This window comes from Amblyomma mixtum, chromosome 9 (genome assembly GCF_055824585.1).
Source record: "Amblyomma mixtum isolate Tamu chromosome 9, ASM5582458v1, whole genome shotgun sequence".
Taxonomy (NCBI): Eukaryota; Metazoa; Arthropoda; class Arachnida; order Ixodida; family Ixodidae; genus Amblyomma; species Amblyomma mixtum.
Window position 1 is genome coordinate 77,726,571 of NC_143020.1, and position 22,788 is coordinate 77,749,358.

General features: G+C 44.2%; 1 protein-coding gene across 1 annotated transcript; it reads right to left on the reverse strand.

Moving 5' to 3' along the window:
- Window positions 1–329: 329 nt before the first annotated feature.
- LOC149329798 (ionotropic receptor 25a-like) lies at window positions 330–18,543 on the reverse strand. Its single transcript, XM_089559303.1, has 7 exons — window positions 18,540–18,543; window positions 9,493–9,563; window positions 7,389–7,547; window positions 5,940–6,084; window positions 4,143–4,357; window positions 1,253–1,536; window positions 330–579 (listed from the first exon to the last, which is right to left on the reverse strand). The coding sequence occupies exons 1-7, from the start codon at window positions 18,541–18,543 to the stop codon at window positions 330–332; spliced, it is 1,128 nt and encodes a 375-aa protein (XP_089415429.1).
- Window positions 18,544–22,788: the final 4,245 nt, after the last annotated feature.

The window sequence follows — 22,788 nt, forward strand, 5'->3', positions numbered from 1 at the left end:
ATTCGATATTCATAACAGTATTACCACCACCCCGGCGCCATTGTTTCAGGACAGCAGTATCATTTGAGTTATTACTGGTGTACTCAAGTTCTCAGCCACGGCGCCCTTTATCTTTGTGTTGCTAATTTCCAACAATACTCTGGCTAAGCTTGAAATATTTAGTAACCCTTTTCGTTCTTTCTAAACAATGTTTGATTTGTTTATTTCAAGTTACGATCGGATTAGCTCGCGGGCATAAAGAGCAATATATTCCCAACCTACTGAATATCAGTCATAAGAATGTAATAGAGCTGTGAACAATATTCCCGCGTCCAAACGAGGCTACGTTCTTAGGGAGCCTTCAGTTGATTCCGCTGCTGCGGTCGAGCTCTTCGTGTTCTCCACGTATAAGTCCATTCAGCAAGGAACACCACCATGCTGACACCTACACCAACCACGAGTACAATGAAGCCCCCTTGCAAGTCGACCATGGCCAGTGGCTTGATGCCGTCGTCTCTCTCATTCTTGCACATCGTGTAATTGCGCAGGCGCCACTCCATCTCTTTGTGGTACACGTCACACTCGTTGACGTGGGTGATGCTGAAGGACAAAGGATAACACACGACACACTGTTGACTATCTCGAGCGCGTCAGTTAAAGTGATACGCTTAGAGAGGCAGAGTTTTATATTAATTGGCAAGCCTGTGATAACCAAATTTTCTTTCTCCTTCATAATTTGATGCATGTACTCATCATAGCTGCATTAATTTAAATCTCAACTTTCTTTGCAGAGCATAGATTGGTCCAGGACAGTTGCAAAATTGTAAAAAGTGGTTAGAAAGTTTTGGCAACCTTCTTAGTGATACATGGCTGTCGGGAAAAAAGACTGAGAAGACTGAAGTGGGCAGTCAGCGACGTTAGAAAAGTGGGAGCTTGGAGCAGTAATCTCGTACATTGGCGAACAAGCGTTAGCTGAGTATTACTAGTAGGACAGTTTTCCAGCGTAGAAAGAATGAATGTCTTCTAAGGTTTCGCTGTGCACAGCAGATGTAATCAGGCAACTGTGAAGCTTTAAACAAAAATGCAGGAATACAAATCCATCTATTGATATATTAGATGTCTTTCTGAGCCTGCGCCAGCTCAGGTATTTTTAGTTAATGCGTAAATTGAACCAGCACCTATGTACGCAACATCTTCCTTCACGGAAGATTTTTTCGCCGTAAACGTAATGGTGAAAGGAATTTCTGCCTTTATCAAAACTTGAAATACGTACAATCGGTCGAGCTTCCTTTTGAAGTCCTTGGGCAGGGTCTTTCGAAGGAGCATCACAATATGCATGACTCCACCTACGCCGCTGGTGACATGATGTCGACAGGTTCCAGTCTTGACAAAGTAGTCAGCTATATGCGACTTTAGCATCACGTCAGTTCCGATCATGACCTTCTTTTGTTTGAGCACTTGGTCCATGACAGAGTCCAGTACTGGACCGGCCCGGTAGATGCTGAACACTTGCTCATGTCGGCTGCTTAGCTTTGTGAATGTCTCGCCAACCGGATCCTGGAAACATAAAAGGTTGAGAAAGCAAATAAGGTAGCAAGTCTTTCGAGGCTCGAAATTTCAGTCGTTAAGGGTAACAAATAGAGAAAATAAAGAAAATGAGTAGATACATTTGTCACAGAAACAGCCTGTAAAGCCTAGGCGGTTCCCTCTGCCAAGTCTTGCCATGCACAAAGCGGGGCCTGTTGACTTGAAACTTTCAGAAGCGTCGAACAGCTTTCGCTAATTGTTTCTCCTGTTGCAGACAAATTCTAAACAAGAAAAAAAATTTTGAAATGAAGCCTACCATAACGCGAAAAGATTGTGTAAAAACAGATAGCGGTGAGTTCATGTAAAGCGCCGCTGTCCATGGCGCTGGTAACGTCGAGTCAGCGGTACACATATCCTTTTTATCTTAAGCCCTATATCTACAAACTTTTCTTGTTTTAATTTCTATAAACCGACACAACTTTTTTTGGAAATGAAGCAAGCGCTAAAGATCCGAAACACGCCGTCTCTTCTAGCAGAGCGGAATATAGTAGCGCTTTGTAGTTGTTACTTATGCCCTAAAAGATTGTGCAGTGCCAATTTTTTCAGGCATATTTCTAAAAGAACTTCCATTTACAAACGTTAGAAAGTAGAGGAAAGAGAACTGTTTACTTCAATGCAACTCATTACGCAAATTTTGTTCTAGTGATCTTCAATAAATGTCGCCATTTACTCCAGCGACGCAGAAGAACCGATGGCGCCGGAAGCAAATCGCCAGGCGAACAGGCGTGTCGCCGTGTGGCCAACTGTTTGGCGGAATGACGCAATCACAGATGCTCCGCTCTTGTAGCCTTCCAATAATTGGCAAGAAAAGCTGCCGCCGAGCATGCAGATCGGCACTTACGTGCAATCCTCTACAGGCTATAGCTGATCCTTTCTTGGGCAGCGTGGTTGCCTTGCCAAAGTAGGAAGCGTTCGTAGGGATAGATCGATGTTACTTTCTGTAGGATTTTTTCCACTATTTAAATGACTCTGTGAAGTGTTTGAGGTTTCTAGTGTGAATCACGCGAGATTTCTTACATTCCGCATTGTATGCAGTCAGTTTTGTACAGGAGTTTCTCATTTCTATCGTCTTTTTATGCCCTACTAAAGAAGGGTTCGGCTTTTAGCGGCGGCCGCCCGCTCATTCCTTTATCTCGTTCCATTTTAGCCGTGTTTGTGTTCATGCTTCGTCGCTGAATAATGACAATGCCATGAGTAACACAAACTACAAATTTTTCATACCGAAATGGGGGTTTGGTAGCACTTAGTAATTCGACGCCAAGTTAAGCATCCTCTTAGCGGCGAGGAATAATCATTATTTTAACAAAGGCTTTGCAATGCTCCTCAATAAAAGATTGAGATGTTGAGAAGATTGCAGCTTGTGCTGCAGTGTTGTGAACAAATTGGGCGGTTTTCAAAGCTACACGATTTTACTATTGTAGGAAAGTAATATGAACGAGACCTGGTCAGTTAACCGCTCCTTAAAAAAATGCTCGCGTAGGGAGGGTCTTGCTCTGGATCATTATGTTGTAGTTCCCGGTTTGTGAGGTTGCAGTGATTGCTGCCTAATTATGTTAGTTGAATTTTCATTTAGATCGTCGTCATCAGTACCAAAATATTTTTTTCTATACGATAAGACGAGCGCCTACATGTCCCATTTCTGAAACGTGCATCTTAATTTTGAAGACGCATATACTATGCTACACCGCGATTGACTCAGACTTCACTTTGGAAAAAATCTAAGCGGAAATTCAGGACATTTTGTGCGCACTGACACGAGCATCACCTCAAGAACAAAAGCAGCGATCTTCAGTATGAGCTGCAGTGAAGCAAATGTCGAACAGAGCCAAAATGCTAATTCTTTTAAGGGACACTGAAGGGAGATTCACATTGTCGTGTATGGTTAAATTAGAGAGCGTTCTGATCCCAAACAGACCCCTATAACCAAAAACACCGTTTTTTCAAGATAGAAAAGACCTTAAAACAAAAGACAAGTGTCGCCACCTACTGCCAATTTCAAACCATAACTGCTTGCGTCGACAGCGATTTTTAGCGGGCATCTGAAAGCCAAGTCTACACTTGCATTCATTTCAAACTGCTCAGAACGCGCATTTTTCGGAAAGAACCAAGCGGGTTTAAATCAAGCGGAGGAAACATTTCTAAATTCTTTTTTTTTCAGCCATAAATGCGTATTTTCCGTCGGTTCAACGGCAGCATACTTAAGAAGACCCTTCCTGCTGAGCACAATAATTGAGTGAAGTTGTCATTGATATCCATTTAGTACTGTCAGTAGTCGGCTTGGGGTATAGAAAAATGTGTGCTCTGTTTCTGATCGAAAACATACTGTCAAATATTACTGAAAGGTACCTCAAGCATTGGAAAACCGACCGACGAAACTTAACACGAGTGCCTTTACGATAAACGTTGCCTGACGCGATGCTTGATAACTAATGCATTTCGTATCTAAGCCCAAAACTTGTGTAGAAATAAATGTCGTTCTTGTGTTCTGTGCAATCTGCGGCAATAGAAACACTTTCCCGTTCTTGCACACTTTTTCTACGTACTTCAGCACACTATGTGATTAGCGAAAGTATTACCTTAAGAATTTTGGAAAAGTACGTTGCCTTTTCGGTCGCAATCTTAACCTTGGGAAACCGCAAGAGGTCTTCGAAGCTATCCACGTAGTCAGTCGTCTTCCTGACCAGCATCGTAGAAGTGAGGGTGCAGTTCAAGAGTCCCATTACGACTACCATAGCAAGTAGCCATACTCCGAGGAGAAGCCGAAACCACGATGCCGTGTTGTTCGGGTAACCTGCGAAGCAATTTTTTGTCTCTGTTAGGGACCACTGAACATTATTCGTGATGTTACTCCTATATTTCTTTGTCAGAATCGGGAAAGCACGTGATAGACACATTGTCAAAGAACATTACACAACGTGGATCCTACTCATCCTCTCCTACTCCGTTTCTTCATAAAATATTTTTTAACGCCAGATTACATAGACTTCGCGCTCAAATGTATTCGTTGTTTTTTGAAGTAAAATACTGTAAATAGTGAAACGGCGTCCACGCTGTCCCACCTGTTTCTTAGCGCAAAAGTTTTTTTGGTGCTGTTACCGCCATCTTAACTTATCAAATAAGAAAACAAGGTCTAATAAATTTTTTTAAACTAAACTTTTCTGACAAGAACGCCAATTTGTTGGGTTAAATAAAATTCATACTGCTCATAGATGTAATGAAATAAAGGAACTTACGGCACTTTCTCCGGACTTCAAAGCAAAAAATGTAAAATATTCACCACTCTATGGAAAATAGAGTAGATTCGTAGCGCTTCGAGCGTGGTACCTCATCGGTGCATGGCAGCTTCAGGCTGTCCTGAATATCCCCTTAAGATGGCTGGGGTCATCAGATTGCTGGCGGTTTATTTTTTTTTTGTACTAGCATGCACGATGGTGGGATTTTTCTTCCGTCTATGATCTGGAGCGGACTTTTTCGCTGTTGTCCTATATAGGAGGAGCGGCAACGTGGCGACCTTTCTGCCTGAATGCGAGGAAGCCCGGCGCTCTCGTCTCATCTCGACTTCTAAGCATCAGAAGCTAAAGTATAGCAGTATCCTCGCGCTGACAGCAGGGGAAGCTTTCACTCCGCTTTCCCGAAGCAAAACGTTCGCTCTTGACATAGTCCGCTTTGTAGCTCTGCCGAAGTTCGCGGAGTACTTACTAGCTGCGTCAGCCGACCAAGGTTCTGAACTATGCTAGAGGCCGACTTAAAGACGGCACGTTCTCCAGGGATGCGTCACAAGCCTCGAAGAAATAAAACAGTCTCATGAAACAAATAAAACATTAATAACACACTTTATGAGTCTTATTTGACCTATGTGAGAGTCGTTTTCTGTTTGTGTTTGTTGTACCGTGTTGTTCATGAGAGATTTTTATTTATTCTGCTGTAAATGCACATTCTTTAATTTTCTCCTCATTGTATGCTGTATTTTGGTTTTTCGCCGTGATTTTATGCTTTTCATTTTACACAAGTGCTGCGTCATTGCCATCATGTATTTTGTTTCTGAACCCCACACTAGCCTCTGGCTTTGGGTTAAGTCAGTCTTTTCATAATTTGTATGGCAAGAGTAGGAATAAAATGAAATGAAATGACCACGCTGTACGTGCCCCAGGCCATGAGCCACGTGACACTTCCGCGTGCCAAGTAGCGCGTATACCTTTGCCCTCTGATGTCATTTTTGCGGAGGTCAACAAACGGTGTAAGTCCGGTTCACTTGGGTTACAGAGCTAACGTTGTAAAAGTAGCCCTCTTGTTTAGGAAAATAGGCGCATATTCACTTATATTTTGGGACGCTTAACATTCCAAGTACACTTAGGCACGCATAACCTTCTTACCATTTGGAAACAGTAGTTTGAAGTAGATCCAAATGAACTCGGCGAATGATCTTCTCCTGTGCCGTAACAATCGGCCAGAAATGTTGTCCACCTTCGCCGTAACAAAGGCCAGAAGGAGCCAGGAAAAGAAAATGCCCAGCCATACCTGCTCTGAAAAAAATGCAAGCTTAAAGCATACCCAGAAATTCTGCACAAAGGCATTTTCCAACGCGAAAGAAATTATGAGCGCAATTTTTTCATTTATCGTTAAATTTCAATATAAAAAACAATATTTCTGCACATTTCTCATTTGCATTTTTGAGCTATTAACGTTTTTGTAATCGCCAAGAATGTTCCTCATTGGTTTTCTATGCAAATCCTAACTACTCCATGCGAGCGCTGGAAAGACTTTAAAAGAAATATTTTGCTACGCATCTGACGAATAGACCATTAGCTTCATTATTTTCGTAATGGTACATTACAATAATCCCATGTTCAAGATTTTTGTTCAAGAACGCTCGGCTTGGGATATAAATCAAACTTCCCCAACTTGTTGCCAGTTTCTCCTCCCTGCATTGTTACCATGTCTGTTTCAAATTGCGAAAGCTTTCTTACAGGCAGTAGAGTGAGACACCTGATTAGCTAAGTGCCAGGTTGTGAAATGATCTGAAAACTCCAGAAATAGGTCCCTACTCCAGAGTTTGCCAAAACTAGTGAGATTTTCTCCGAAACAAAAGATATCTTCGCTGCTTTAGCAAACACCGCACGTAACGCTTTATTTCCACATTTATTCTTAACTGAGACAGCATCTTCAGTCTTCCTTCCTGATTTGAGTGTGTACTTGAGCTAATCTGCGGCTCGCGAACGTGATGAAAATTGCGCATGCAGAAACTGGTCTCTTCATGTAAGATGTCTAAATAACGCTTAATTTCTTTTTTGCCATCTCATTCCTGCGGCCAAGATCTCGTTAGTATAAACGGTCTAAAATTTCTCTCTTGGGATGGCGGCCCATTGGATTCCATTCATACGCCCAATAACCCGGTGTGAAAACCACAAGTAAAAATTGGTGTAAACCTTGGTGCAATTTCCATTGCGTAACGTGCTGATTTTCTCCATTTCCGCATAATAATATCGGTGGTAGTGAGCCCAAGAATAGTCAGATAGTGCAATACGCCGGAATAACTGTTACATGTGTATTTCAGAGGCACATAATTAGAAAGATATTAATCGTATCCCTAAAAAACATATGTTGTCTTTTTAACGAATGCCAGCCACATTGAAATGCTGAAATCTATGGACGCTGTTCAGATGTAATTAATTCAGAGTGACGCACATGGAGAATTATGTTTTCGCGAGCATTTCATCTTGCACTGAAGAATGCTGCCTAGCCGTGTCCGTGCAGCAGCACTGAATTTATGTCGAAGTGAAATGTATAGGCCGCCAGTAAAAGCAATAGAGTGATAATCTTACGTTCAGGTCGAAGGATAAGACAAAATTGAAAGGGTCGACATATTTCACAGGCTTCCAGGTCATTAGGCTAACGTAGTTGACGTCATACGGCGCGGTGAAGTCGGCAGCTTCTGCTCGAGCAGTGGTTGGTGCCATTGGCCCCAGCATGATGTCAATTCCCTAGAAGGAGACATTAACAATAGTTAGCCATCAATAAACCCATGTACACTTTATGACTGTTGCAAGAGGAAGTCGATAAATTTTTCCTTACTGTGGGGCCAAAAATTAACTTCCACAATGTTTCAGCCCCCCCCCCCCCCCCCTATCCGATGCGCTTTAATCAAACTTGTGTTGTTAGCAAAATCCGATAGTTCGGCATTTCGAGGCTTTCTCGTCGCTTGTACCGCAGCAAAAGATGCATCTTGTGCTCAGATATTTGGATTCAGAGTTTAACAAGATTTAACTGAGTTTTCTCGCGCCTCTAAATCAAGGCCGGGACTCTGCAGTGATGTAGTCTTCAGAACACAACGTCAACGCGAGATTTATTTTTGCTGGCAGCAAGTGGAGTGGTCTAGCAATAGCCGGGCATTGCAGGCATCTTTCATCCGTAAGTTTTCGCGAAGAACTTCGGTGTACACTTGAGTGACCTCTCCACCACAAAGAGTGCGATTCTTTTAGGTATGAGGCGGCTGGAGCGGCTGGAGCAGCTGGATACCTGGATCATCCGAATGCCGATGAGTCGGCAGTATCGGCGGCAAGTGAAGCTACCGATGGGTAAGCTGCCATTGCGAACATCAGTCAGGACTGATGAGTAGGGATTGCTACGTACAGCTGGTTTTAAGCTCGTTAATGATATACTTGGTAGCAATGGTTATATCAGCTGAGCGTCCACGAAGCGAACACGCCGAGCGGGGATTTTAGGATCATGTATGACGTCACATCGTCTAACATTTTATTGTTTCCATTAGCCTCCATGTGACGAAAGAGAAGTTGCTGCCTGTGGCACCACGAAGGTTTTTGTTCAGTTTTAATATTTAGGTTCTCTTTATTTGTCTTCCTTTTCAATAAATATGTGCTGCCAGTTTAAAATAGAACTTAATGCATTATTAATTTTTGCAACCCCTAAGCACATCAGAAACCTGCTGTTTTTCTTTTTTTTTTTGTCATTGCACTTGTGCTTGATAGAGTTGCCCTTTGCGACGACACCCATAATATAGTACTACTTGCTCTTTTCTACCTTACAATAAAGTTTTTTTCAGCAAGACTGGTATTTCTGTTTTAGCAGCTGATATTCTACCCATACAAGCCAGCCTAAATTTCCGCTCTTAGTGCCTGTCAAGCGCCTGCTAAAACCTTGAAATGCTCCTTGCTTACTCCAAAGAAAGACCCTCAAAAGGGATTCGTCGAAAACCGACTGCATTAAATTTATTGGAAGAGTACAGTAAGTGTGTATTAATGCTTAGCCCATAACGTTAAGGAGTTTTTACTTCGCGAGAAAAAGATAAGGCACACTAAAGGCTCTCCTAGTGGTATATAAGAACTGATTCTTAGGCATAGGAATAATTAAAGATATTTAGTGCAAAATTAGAACTACTCAAGAGACGGGCTCATCTGTATAAAATTCCATGCAGGCACCATTGTCATAGCCTCTTTGTACTTTCACTCGATCGAGACATGAAGTGCTGTAAAAGGAGACATTGCATGTTAAAAATAAACATTGTGCTTTCTTCCCAAAGTGAAAGAAGAGGCTCTTGTAAAAGTTAAATGCCGTCTAAGTGTATAATAGCGCCCATAAAGTTCGGTATTGACTCACCCCTTTTTGCACCATGCCAAGAAATCCAGAGAAACTTCCGTTTGATTTCGAACCCCACACGCGTTCTGATGGAAACAGCATTTGTGACCTTCAAGTTCAAACAAACAATAAGAACACTGTGAGCACTACACGCCAGCCTCCCCTGTGTAACCTAATCGTCATTAAGCGAAAGCTTTCTGTTCACCGTTTCTGTTGAAAGCCTCATTTTCTACTCGAAAGGCAACTTCAAAGCGTTCACCGGTGGACAGCATAATAGTCATAATAATATTCTTTATTTCCTGTACAGAAAACGAAATGCGGGCCTCTCCAAACCTCAGATGCTGTGAGTGGCAGCGTCCGGAAGCAGGTACCGCAACTGGCATATGCTGCCATAAAAATAGACACTGTAACAGAAACGTTGAAGAAGACAAAAAAAGCTACTTCGTAAAAAACTAAAGAAAAGAGTCAAAAATACAAACTATCAAACATAGTAATGAAAGGAATACCTTAGCTCAACAAAGAACGGCTTCAGTCTATTTCTATTTATTTAAGTGCTTGGTAAAAACTAGCAGCGCAATATACATACGAAGCAGCTTCTCATATCAAATTCGCATTTTAGGTTCTATAAAGCGACCATGAGTACGAAACTCCCGAAAGGCAGCATATTGTGTACAAAAATTTTTTTTCGAGATGCATTTAAATACAACAGTTTTGGTGAAGACATCAAAACAGTGAGAAATAAGTAAAAACTGAAAATCGCTGCATTCTTGATCCCTTCGAAAACAATGAATTACCGATTAATGGGCGGATTTCAATAACCAACCGACCTTGTTTCTACAAAACGCTGATCAAAAATAAAACAAGATATACCGTGCATAACAAACTCTAGGCTGAGGCTAACACAGTTTGCTTACGAGCATACAAAGGCCAAAGTTTTTAATAAGGTCTAGTAAAGCTGCGACTTTACTAAGCTGAGAACACACATGATACACATGGCTATTCCAAGACGTGGCTGGCTAAAACAACGCACCGAATATTTTACCCCTGACACGGGCCTAACTGGAGAAATTATACATTGCCAACAATTTCGTCTGTGGAGAAAATTGGTAAATCTTGAGGAATTGGCTTTGCATAATTAACTTAGTACATTAACTGAGTCTTTTCATCGTTTATTGTGGCTAGATTACTGTTGAACCTTACGATGACTTGCTAGAAATAGTGTTGAATATATCAATACTGTTGAACGGTATCATCCGCACACTCGAATGCACGACTATGTTCACAGGAATGATACAAATCGTTGACATATAGATAAAAAAATATCGGCGCAAGTTGGACCCTTGAGGAACCTCGGATCTTAGTCGTTGCAAAGCACTTTGATGTTTAGCAGAACAATGACTTGTAAGCTACACATCGCGGGGTATTATTGCTGGAGGTTCGTGCAATGGTTGGGAAATTGTGCCTGCATCTCTAATGCACATGGCTTAAACACCTCCTTCGCCGCGTGCCTTGCTGCTACTTCAGGCGAACCGTTGATCGTGGGCACAGAACACCGCAGAAAAGCAAGGACAAAAAAGAACTCTACGACAAAACGTTCTCATCGTGTCGTGTCATGGTTTCTTCGTCGGTATCTTTTCTTGGATGTTCCGCCCCGATTAGTTACTAACAGGCCCGTTCATTCCTCTCAACAACCATCCAACGCACGACTCCCGTAAAAGTTATTCACGCGGAAGCAAAAAGGCTGAAGGGGTCATATGAACGACAATGGATTGCTAGTTGCCTGTGAGACTCCGGAGCGGAGAGCATAAGTTGTGTTATAATTCTTTTTTAATGCATTTAAAAAAGGGCAGTTTCGTGCTGTCTGCAGCCTAACATTGTTAACTACCTTCCACATCCTACGGCACAGGGTTCTTCTCTTAACGTTCCTTAAACGTGATGTACAGATACACTGAATGCGTCTTAGTTGACAGACTGACGAATTGTATAGCACGCTGTTCGCCATCAACACAATCTAGCTTGAAAGCGCGTATGCATGGTAAAATGGGTAGCATACCTTAGACGAAAATGCCGTACGAGGGCCTCCACGACAGCGCCGAGTGGACCAGTAATTACCGTTCCGTTTGGAAATTCGTCGTAGTGAACGTATGGAACTATCTGCGGAAGAATAACACAAATAAAATTGCGCACAAAAAAAAAGTTACGTCCTCTCTCTTGGCCAGAGTGAAAACTACGATAAAATATCGCTGACTAGAAAAACAAAGGGCTTCAAATACTATTGTGTTCATTTAGAAAACTGCAATGGTTAGTTGCCTTTACAATGAGCCTAAAGGCTGAACTCATACTTCATACCTCAAAATTTTCTCAAGATTCGCTAGCAGCTCGAGCTGGCTGAAGAGAACAATTCTGCTATAATCACCGATTACATAAATTAGCTGCAGTTGTAGTTCCTTCAGCTGACAATGAGGTGTCTTGTTAAGTTAAACATGGGTTCGCTGACAGGAGAGGGTTTTAGGGAATGCTTCCCGGTAATTTCGAGAGCTGGAGAATGTATGTTGCTGGACGGGTGTCTGCATTAGCGTCGTTTACGAGCACTTGCATGCAAAATTGGTGTATCAACTACGGGATATTTTTCCCATGTTTTCGACGTAGTTTGAAGACACAGATAGTTAAATGGATGGTGAGATTAATAAATATCTGTAACTGAGCTTTCTAACCTAGCCTATTTCTAATAATTACACAATAGTGTTATTTTTTATGAAGCAAGCGCTCGTCTCTAAGAAATCTGCAAAGCTCTCTCGTCTTTGGCACTAGTTTGGGATTATTTGTTGGTGATGATAGAAAATAGCATGCACATATTTCCCCAGTATCTAGTTAATTGCTCTTTGCCTTGTTTACACTGTCCACCATACTGCTAAGACGCAAGAGCGTGGACGCAAAACCAGGAGCGCAGACACATGCTCATTCAGGACTATCCAGTGTCCTTTACAACTCATAGGCCTTCAAGGCCTATTGTCTTGTAACTGAGCATGAATTTATATGCATAGAAATAAAGCAGAACGGGAAAGGTTTAAAAACGTCGCGCCGTGATATAAGGTTGACATGTTAGGATTACATTTTTGTTCATGTGATTTTTTTTCTGTTCATGAAGACTCACGAGCACATAAGTTCTATACTAATAAATTCCTAGTCGGAATACAGCGCTGTCTTCTCGTTCCAATTTCTTGTCCTCATTATCTTTCTGAAAGAGAGAAACAACAGGGCTGTGAACACCGCTCTGCTGATGAATGATTTGAGCGTTTCCCCGAAGGGTTTGGACATGCATTGGGAACTTAATTTCCTTTTTCTTTCAAGTAGAAGCGGAGTGTCACTAATAGTTTAACGCGACGCTCGTTGTTGTTAAAGATTAAATTATTTCCAATTATAACTGGCGATTATGCTACGAAATGGAAGCGGAGATCTAAATTTTAATATATGATTAGCAGGGGCTCATTGCTTTAAAACGTCTGGTGAAGCATATCTACACCAAGAAACTGCTGATTTAGCTGCGCTATCGTCCTCGTTTCGTGCAGTAGGCATTGGTTTGCTGTACCGATGATTCAAGGCGTCTACTCTTTGTTCTTAACACGGGAATAGATTTCTCATAAATTCACCTCGTTGAATCTCTGATCACTGCGTTAAGTGCGCTTTGAAAGATGTATAGCCAAGCGTAATAAGAGTGAGGCGAAAAAATATGGCGGTTAGCAGTGAGATTCGCTTACTTTACCAACGTTGAACCTTAGGCAACCTTCTTCAAAATTACAGGGCTCACTACTGTTCGGCACAAACATTTCGACGAGGCTCCGCAGTTTCGGTTTATGGTCGGCGAATGAACGAATGCCGCATAATCCTTGGAATATATAAAGGTTTTGGCTGCGCGTAGTAAACCAATTGGGCTCTTAATGGCACTTTTTTCCACTCTCAAGATAAGATCGTTCAGTCTAGGGCCATGTACTTGAATGTAGCACGACTTCCTATCTTGATTTCAAGTGCATAATGCTGGTTCTATCGGAAATCGATGCAACTCTCGCATTGGCCAGAAAATTATCAGGTTGATCTTGACGTACTGAAGAAAACCCATTGCTCCATTTTGCAATGTGTTTTATTTTGGTCTTTTGGAACACTCGCAATTTTTTCGCTGGAGATTTCGCCTAATCAGGTGTCGTAATTTCGGGAAGAATAGCAGCAAAGTTATTCTTTGCGAAACCAATGCATGCTTTCTTGAACATCACTTTTAATTGTGAGGTAAGTGGGAAATACTGTAAGATACTGTTATTGAGATAATTTTGATAATTGTCTAATGTTCCGATGTGTATCAAAATGTTGCCTCTAAAGTTTTCCATGCACTCGCTTTATTAGGTGTCTATTATAGAAAAGTGACGGGGTTAATTTGAAACACCAAATAGCAGTTAACTGGAAGTCCACCAAGAAAGGATCTGTGGATATGTATGTTGTCTTGGTGCAACTTTACAATATCCGTAAAAATTCTGTTCGTGAATAACTTTCCTTTAAAATTTCCGCTTGTTCTAAATTTTTAGGTATAGGTGCGAGCGAAACAAGTCAGCGTAACAGACCGCCCTAGACAACTGGAACAACGCTTACCTGCACGAGAAAGGGTAGAGTTTTAATATAAGCAATATATTTTGATCGTTTTACTAACGAATGCAATAAGGTAAAACTGCGGAGCTAACTGGAAAGAACACAGGTATCAGGAACAAAAAGAGGGCACTAAAACTATTAAAATTCGTCAAGCAGATATGTAATCTAATACCTATTTTAAGAGAAACGAAAGCTTAAGCAGAGGTGTTACACCGTTTCAAGTGCGTCTTTGCTTCGGGGTGGCGCTGGTGAACGCTCTCAAGTTAGGCTTCACGCAACACAAATACCATCCAGGTTAGAAGAGTGTACAGTGGCCGCCGCAGGTAAGTTCATAGATCACGATGCTCGAAATTGCGAAGGTCATGGATTAGCATCCATCGCCGCTTGTGGATGTTTTTGTTCTAATATTTATGCTGCTATATTTAAGGAAAGAGAGATTACATAATGATGTCCAATTAACTCTAGAAACACACATAAAGGTTTCCCCTACGCTTCCTTGTTATGGATGGCTGTTGGCTTCCTTCACTTGTGTCTTAAGAAGCCTCTTCATTAGTTATCCTTCAATATTCAAAAGCTTAGCTAGGACGTCTGTTCTGGCAGTCTTGATACTATATAGTGATATCATAAAAGTCTTGCAGAGAGGTGCCGCCCGCACCGTTCTATCACGTTCAACGTGGCGCTTGCGGTATGACAGGGCGTTCTAAGTCGGCCACTGTTGTTGGGGGTGGCGCTAGTCAACACTCCTCAACAAGGTTTCTGTGTATGATTGACATCTTGCTTGCTATTTTCCTGGTGGGTAAGATATTATCGTGCGCCTGCTAATGGTCTCAGCCCGTGTGAGGCTGCTGCTTGTCACGTCATGAGAACAGGTAGACGCTATTGGATGGATCGCCTTTTTAGAGTTGTTTGCCGCTTCTTTTCTCAGTTGTGTGCGACTATATTTGAATCCACTAATGCGGAAACTGTGCTATAATGTAAACTTGCAAAAAAACACCGTTGGGATAAGGGATTAGGTTCCGCTTTGATCGATGTCGGTGGCGCGATGCACCATACACAGGCAGTCGGATATGCATATATTCGGGGAGAGTTCTTAATTGCAGCAGAAAATCCCTTTGATGGAGGCCCTTTAGCCATGTGCTTCAGCCGATTCTCATGACATCGCAGTTACTACGATTTCATGAAAGCACCAGCCGGCCCTGTGATTTAAGCCCCAGGGATTAAAACGTGACGTTACCAGAATAGGTCGACGCCGTTGGCTCGAGGGCATAGTTTGGGGGCACTCGCACAGCGTTCTTTAGTTGTAAATGACTGTCGCATCGTTTCCGCATTAGTGGATTCAAATATCGTCGGATACAACTGAGAAAGGAAGCGGCAAACCACTCTGTAAAAGGCTATTCATCCAGTAGCGTCTACCTGTTCTCATGACGTGGCAAACAGCAGCATCGCAAAGAGACCAGTAGCAGGCGCGCGTTAACGTGTCGGATAAGTTGAACAAGATGTTAAGGCTGTAAGTCGACTACATTGGAAGGATGCCCTCCTTCGTTTCATTTCCGGCTTCGTTTTTTGTTTTATCCGACTTTAGGAAGATTCAAATGGTAACAATGCTAAATCTGTGCCAAATGGCAGTAATATGGACAACTGGAGCTGAATTAGAGCTACTTACGTTATGTGACGGGTTACCTGAACTTCGGTTCATTCTTTGAGTGCAAGAAAATTATTAAAGCCGTTCACTGACTACGAAAGGATCCTGACGCCCCGCACTACTACCTCAGATAGCTAAATAAGAGCGCCGTACGTAGTGATACCGCGGCAAATAGTCTCCCAGTTTTTATCTTGAAACAAAATTTTTGCTTACGTGTAGCAGCCATTTTGTTTCAAAAAATGACAGCAAAGCATAGTTTGAGAATTTTGTAAAAAGGTAAAATTTTTCGCGCTGGTCATAATTTTTTTCATGGTGGAAAATTACATTCTGTTGGCATTAAAAATGACTGCAAAAAACTTCTACTATTTTTACTCAGGTATCAAACGTTAAATACAAAATAACGGTATCTTGAAATTTTCAATATTTTACGGTCGTGTAGAAGTAACTTTATTCCTCCACTTTTTTTCACTAGAGAAAGAAGCCGACAACTTTGCTCTTGAAAGGGAAACAGTATTCACCATATCCGAGAATGAATTGTGGAAAAAATGGGGAAATGATTGTTTGGGCATGCTCAGCCGTCAGTTGCGTGGTGAAGGTGTCTAAGTAAATAATGAACGGTAGCATTCAAACGGATTTTATTCATAATCTATAGTCGAAACACTTCTAGTTTTAAGTGTGAGAGAGAGAAGAGACATTAAATGTCCAACAGAGAAGGTACGCGCCCCAACACCCTCGGCCGCTGGCCGAGGATGTCAGGGGGTGACACCGCCTTGGATGCTCGCCGGGATGTGTTGTTGTTGTTTTAAGCTAGAAAATGCTTTGTAAGCTGACAACACTTTCCCTTCCCGGGTGATGCGGAGTATTCGCTCTTCACTGTAGTGCAGGAAGCTGCCGGAGCTAAGGAGAGACAGACACACCTACTTGGTGCTTCTGTTGGGAGGGGGGGGGGATGGTATGTGACTTTTATGAAGAGACATCGACGTAGAACGGGCGGCTCGCTCACCATGACGTGCATCAGCATGGCTACTGTCAAACGATGAGTACAGCCGACCCGTTTTCATGGGGCACGATCGTTAAGAACAGCTTTCGTTTGTTTGCTGACTAACCGCGAAGTGTACTGCGTGTTAGAAAGGAACGTTTGCAAGGTGACATTGCGAGCTGTGGCCATAGTGTTCACGTGAAGGAGCACTGGCCACGATGACGGTGCTGTTGTTGAAAGCCGTGCCTGGGACCGTACACTGCAAAGATACATTCCATTTCCATTCTGTTTGGTGCCCTGTCATTATTTTCTGCTCCCTGTGACGTAATACATCAGGGAAGATGCCACGGTGGTCGTTGTAGAAGCATGCTCGCGATTCCACCTGCTTTGCATACACGTGTGTCGAGCCCAGGTCGCACTGGTGGACCGGCGCCGACGCGATCAAATTACGGAGCAGGACGACATGTTTGACGCCCCAGACGAGCTTTATAGTCGCTAATCCTCTCTGGACAATGAAATTCGGCATCCCTTGTAAATCAAAATGCGGCTTAGTCATACTAAAACTGGCAGCACTTCATTGGCCAGCGATGGCGGGGCGCGACCAGACCGGCTTTGTCTGTGGCTCACCGTCTGCTTGTTCGCCTGCTCTTGATTTTTTACAGGGATTTGCAGGCCGAAGAAATGGGAAACAAAATGGTTCGTTTCAGATTACGGCTCTGAACGTCATAGCACTTCTGGTAGCTGTGGTATGAAACGCAAGGCTGACCGCCATCTCGTGCGCCACTGCAACTACCGCGTCGTGTGGCGTCATACTCCATATAAGCAGTGGTTTCGAAGCTCATTTTTGTACCGCAGTGGGTGCCTATTTGTTTGAGCGACCGCCTCAAATACGGCAAGTGCGGAGTTCGATTCTCAGTGCCGCCGGTTACCCTCTGCTGATCCAATGGGCACAAGCTTTCCCCTGGCCTGGTGCTCGGCATCTTTAGGGTGAAATTGTTGAGAAATGGGTCCTTGATCCCACCTTGAACACTCGAAAACACAATGTGCCATGCCGCTCCTTGGCACCAGATGCCCTTGCGCTAAAAACTTGCACAATAAGCATCATTCCTATTTGTCACAGTCGTGCCCATGAGCAGGGAGTCCAAGCGCAGCGCACCTTCGCATTCGCGAGTAGAGTGCTCGTTTTCTTTCCCTTAGCTTTAGCACAGGCATGCACTGAACTGAAGACCGAGCATGGTTCTCGCTGGTCTACTGCGCCCGTTCTCAAAATTCAAAATTGCTTTCGCACTTAATTAAGGAAGCATGGCTAATAAGTTTACTGAAATGAACGGCTTTCGATGGTGCTGTGCAGCCTGACACTTTTCCTCTTTGTACTTGAACAATTGTATTCGGCAACTAACAGCTGAATGTCCCAAAAAAACAATTTTTCTGAAGTGTACGATTTTTTTCCTGATATTGTATACATTGTCTTCGTTGCAAAACACAATTATCTTCTTGTTAGGCTTCAGAATAATATGACAACATAGCTGGATTGACTACCCTGAGAACACAAAAAATGCTTTAGTTTAAAAAGTCTTAGTACCATTACCATTAAAAAATCCTTCGTAGCGACTGAATCGGAAAGTAAAGCGTCTTCATTCACGTGCATAAAATTCAACAGTCTAGCGTGAAAATTTAAAAACATTTTCCTTCTGTTAACTGTTTTCCACATTTTGCGAAATTAAAATGGTGCCCACAGTCTGTCATCAGTTTGTCGCTGCTAGCAAGCTTGTGGAATGTTTACCACTGTAACACCAGTTGCTATAACTTTTTAAAAGAAATTTACGCTGTTCGAGAGCGTATTCTGGGTAACTTGTGCGCAACCTAGATTTTACGAAAGGAGAAATCGCAGAGATACTATATTTCCTAAGAAAAGCTTCCTCGCATAGCTTCAATAATGATTGTGTGGAAAAAAACGTTTTGCGGCAAAGGGCAGTATTAATTTTTTTATCCGTGAAGTGTGCATTTCCTAACTTTGAAGTGTGGAGTGCGCGAGTTTCGGTTTCAGCACCGCAAGAACACACCGCCAGAGATCCCAGCGGCAGCGCATGCGCCGAGAGCACAGCCTCCTCTCCTGTAACTTACCCATGTGTCCTCTGAATGTGTATCAAATAAAGCAACGTACCAGACGCATGTAACACTGGCGGCGAGGGAAGCGAAAACCCACTGAAAAAACAGGTGGAGTCAACTGGCGATGGCATCCTTGCAAGCCTCCATCGAGCCTTCCTCGGGGAAGTCCTGGACATCATGGATCCAACGCCTTGGATTTTACTTCATGGAAAATTCCATCACAGACGGCGAAAAAAAGCGAGCCTTGCTCCTGACTCTCTGCGGCCCGGAGACATTCGAAACCGTCCGCGCACTGGTTGCACCTAAGAGCCCAGGAGAAGTGCCATGCGACGAGATTTTCCAAACCTTGGCTACGCATTATGACCCACGCCCATCCGAGCTCTACTGTCGCTGCAAATTCCAGAGACGGGACCAAAAACCAGGCGAGTTCATTGCTGGTTACGCTGCCGCTTTACGGAAACTCGGCGCGGATTTAACTTTCGCGACCGTTACGCGACCGTTTCGTCTGCGGCATCCGCAACGAGCTTCTTCAACAGCGTCTGTTCGCCGAAAGAGAGCTTACGTTCCAGAGGGCTTTCGACCTCGCCGAGAGGGCGGAGAGCGCTGCCCTGCAGCAAGACAGCATAAAGCTGAAAAAAGAAAATCTGGAAGTGCACAAGACAAGCCAGAAGAAAGAAGGTGCAAAGGGAACACAGAACACTCCGCGCAAGGCACGCTGCTACAGATGCAAGGGCCCGCACGACCCGTGTGAGTGCAAGTTTCGCAATGCTGCATGTAACTTTTGCAAGAAAATTGGGCACATCGAAAGGGCTTGCATCACAAAGAGAAAATGCAAAACTGCAACTCATCATCTCGAGCTTAAGCCTGCAAGTCAGAATACAAGCATGTCACGTTCGCCAAAGAGGTCAGCACAGCAGGCATGCCCAAAGTTCATGTTACCGCTACGCGTCAATAGCAAGATGTTCGATTTCGAGGTTGACTCTGGTGCAGCATATTCGCTAATCAGCAAGGAAACCTACGAGCGCAACTGGCCCACAAATCCTCCTCTGCTGGTGCAATCAGACTTGAACCTTCACACGTGGTCAGATGAGCAGTTGAGACTCGTTGGCAGTACGGAAGTACAAGTTCGGCACAAGTCGAAGGATTACGTTCTTCCACTGCATGTCATGGAAGGCAACGGGTGCAGCCTTCTGGGCCGTAACTAGTTCAATGCGCTAAAAATACGCCTGCAAGGCGTAAACCAAATGCAAGACGCCACGCGAACCGAACACACAGTGCTATGTCGCCTGCTTGAAAAGCTTGAACGGGTTTTTGCTGAAGACGTTTTAAGCTACGCGGGACCACCAGTCAACATAGAGTTAGAGCCAAACGTCCCACCACGCTTTTGCATAGCTCGACCGGTTCCCCTTGCTCTTAGACCAGCTGTCAAGGAAGAGTTGAATAGTTTAGAGCAACAAGGCATTTTGCAACCAGTTCAGCATTCCGACTAGGCGACACCCTTGGTGCTTGTTCGGAAAAAGTCTGGATTGTTAAGGCTCTGTGGCGACTACAGAAGCACTGTAAATGCAGCGTCCGTGAAAACGGCTTATCCGCTTCCAGCCACTGAAGAGGTACTGTCTACTCTCAGAGGTGGAACGATATTCTCAACGCTTGATCTGTTTCAAGCCTATCAGCAACTGCCAGTCACTGAAAACATAGCAAAAGTACTGACTGTGAACAGAATGAATGGACTGTACGCGGTCAAAAGACTTCCATTCGGAATCTCAGCAGCACCGGCGATATTCCAGCGATTCGTGGAGACAACTCTCGCTGGAATTCCGGGCACCAGCGTGTACCTGGACGACATAATTGTCTGCGGCGAAACGTCGCAACAGCACAATGAACGGCTGGACCAAGTACTTTCAAGACTGGACAGTATGGGTCTGCGCCTTCAGAATGGCAAATGTCGGTTTGGGGTCTGCAACGTGGAGTTTCTAGGACACCACATTGGTAAAGAAGGTGTGCTAAGGTTAAGGCTCTCATGGATGCACCAGAGCCGAAAACTAAAGTTGAGCTCCAAGCATTCTTAGGGCTGCTTGCTTTTTACGACCGCTTCCTAAAGGACAGAGCGACAGTGGCCTCACCATTGTACATGCTTTTGCACAAAGAAGCGCAATGGAAATGGAGGACGGAGCACCAAAACGCATTCGAAGAGCTAAAGAAGCTAATTAGAGACTCCACTGTGCTTGTTCATTACGACGAACGGAAGCATCTCCTATCGAGCGACGCTTCCCCCTACGGAGTCGGCGCCGTGTTGTCACAGACGGGTGAGGGCGGAAGACAAGCACCCATTGCTTTCGCGTCTCGAACGCTTTGGAAAGCAGAAAGGAATTATGCACAACTAGATCGAGAAGGTCTTACAGTAATATTCGCTGTCAACCATTTCCAGAAATACATAACGGGAAGACATGTGACGATCATCACAGATCACCAGCCATTACTGAGTATTCTAGGGCCGAAGAAGCCGCTTCCACAAGTCCTATCGCCTCGCATGACGAGGTGGTGCCTAAAGCTGTCCGCATACGACTACGACCTTGTTTAGAGGCAAGGCAGGCGCAACCAGAACGCAGACGCGTTAAGCAGACTACCACTTCAAGGAGATGACAACGAGCCATCCCCTCCAGGCGACGTGCTGATGCTGGAATGTAAAATTGATCCCCAACTCTCGCCACAACGCATTGCAGAGCTAACGCTCGAGGACAACATTCTGTCAGCTGTTTTTGAAGCAGCCCAGCATGGAAAACTGCGATCATTGAAAGACGATGATTTCCGACCTTATGTGAAGCTAGCACCCGAGTTGTCTACGCTTCACGGATCCTTACTGCGAGGCACCCGAGTGATAATTCCGCTCGCAGCACACCCCGATGCTCTAAAGATCATTCACTCAGGGTACAGAGGCATGGTTGCGATGAAAGCCTATGCAAGAGGTTACCTTTGTGGCCAAGTCTGAGCAGGGACATAGAACAGGCTAGTCAGGAACGTAGATCATGTGAAGAAAACCGAAGGGCACGAGCGAAGGCGCCGCTTCCAGAAGACCCTAGAGCAACGCAGCCATGGGAGACAATTCACATGGATTTTGCAGGACCCGTCGAAGGCTACATGTTCTTGCTTGTCGTCGACTCATTCAGCAAAAGGCTTGAAGTGCGACAAATGGCAAGCATCCAGTCGAAGCACCTAATCAAGGAGTGCAGAAGCCTTTTTGGAACTTTTGGTGTACCAAGAAAAGTAGTTACTGACAACGGGCCATCTTTCGTTTCAGCGGAAACAGAAGAATTTTTCAAACGAAACGAGTGAAACATGTCAAAAGCGCTCTATATCATCCTGCCACGAACGGTCAAGTGGAAGGCATGGTTTTCGAACTTAAGCAAGCGCTCACGAAAGAAAAAGACAGCCCTGTCACCTGTCGATTGTCTCGATTTCTCCTAAAGCAGCACACAACAGTGCATGCCGGCACAAAGCAAACGCCCGCTATGATGATATATGGTCGCGAAATTCCGACCGCATTGACATACCTGAAGCCTACAAACTCCCAGCTAACGAATGAGGAAAGGGATGACGATCAGCGCATTCGTAGAAATCAGGTCGTTTACGTCAAGAACTTCACAGGCGACCCGTCGTGGATGAAAGGAACGATCCTGAAGAAGGTCGGTCTTCGGTCTTGGCTGATCAGCATGGAGAGAGGCGTCGTGCGAAGACACAGGAATCACATTCACACTACGAGGCAGCAGGCGACTCACGACAACACTTCTACAGCAGAGCCGTGAAGCAGTCATCTCCCGGTATTTCTCCCGGACAGCCAGACCGACGATCAGCAAAGGGGGTCCACAAGAAGTGCTTCAGATGACGACGGCACAACTGGGCCACTCCCATCCGGTGATACTCTGCAAGGACCACCACAGAGGCAGCCGAGGCGTCGTCGTCCCCCGGACCGTTACGAAGATCGGTGGTGACTCGGTGGTGACTAAGTGTGAGTGGGGAGGGATGTGCGGTGTTCGTGAGTTTCGGTTTGAAGTGTGGAGTGCGCGAGTTTCGGTTTCAGCACCGCAAGAACCCACTGCCAGAGATCTCAGGGGCAGCGCATGCGTCGAGAGCACAGCCTCCTCTCCTGTAACTTACCCATGTATCCTCTCAGCGTGTCTCCAATGTAACACTAACATCATATTCAAGTCGCATGGCAAATCTCACAGGCTCCTAAAAACAGAATTGTGTGTTGTCGGGTGACGTC

Excerpts from the sequence above, each read along its gene's own strand:
- LOC149329798 (XM_089559303.1), bottom strand. Across the intron at positions 4,358-5,939 it reads CAAACTACTGTTTCCAAATG|GTTACCCGAACAACACGGCA; the intron begins GTAAGAAGGTTA and ends ATTGCTTCGCAG. Across the intron at positions 1,537-4,142 it reads ACTTTTCCAAAATTCTTAAG|GATCCGGTTGGCGAGACATT; the intron begins GTAATACTTTCG and ends TTATGTTTCCAG.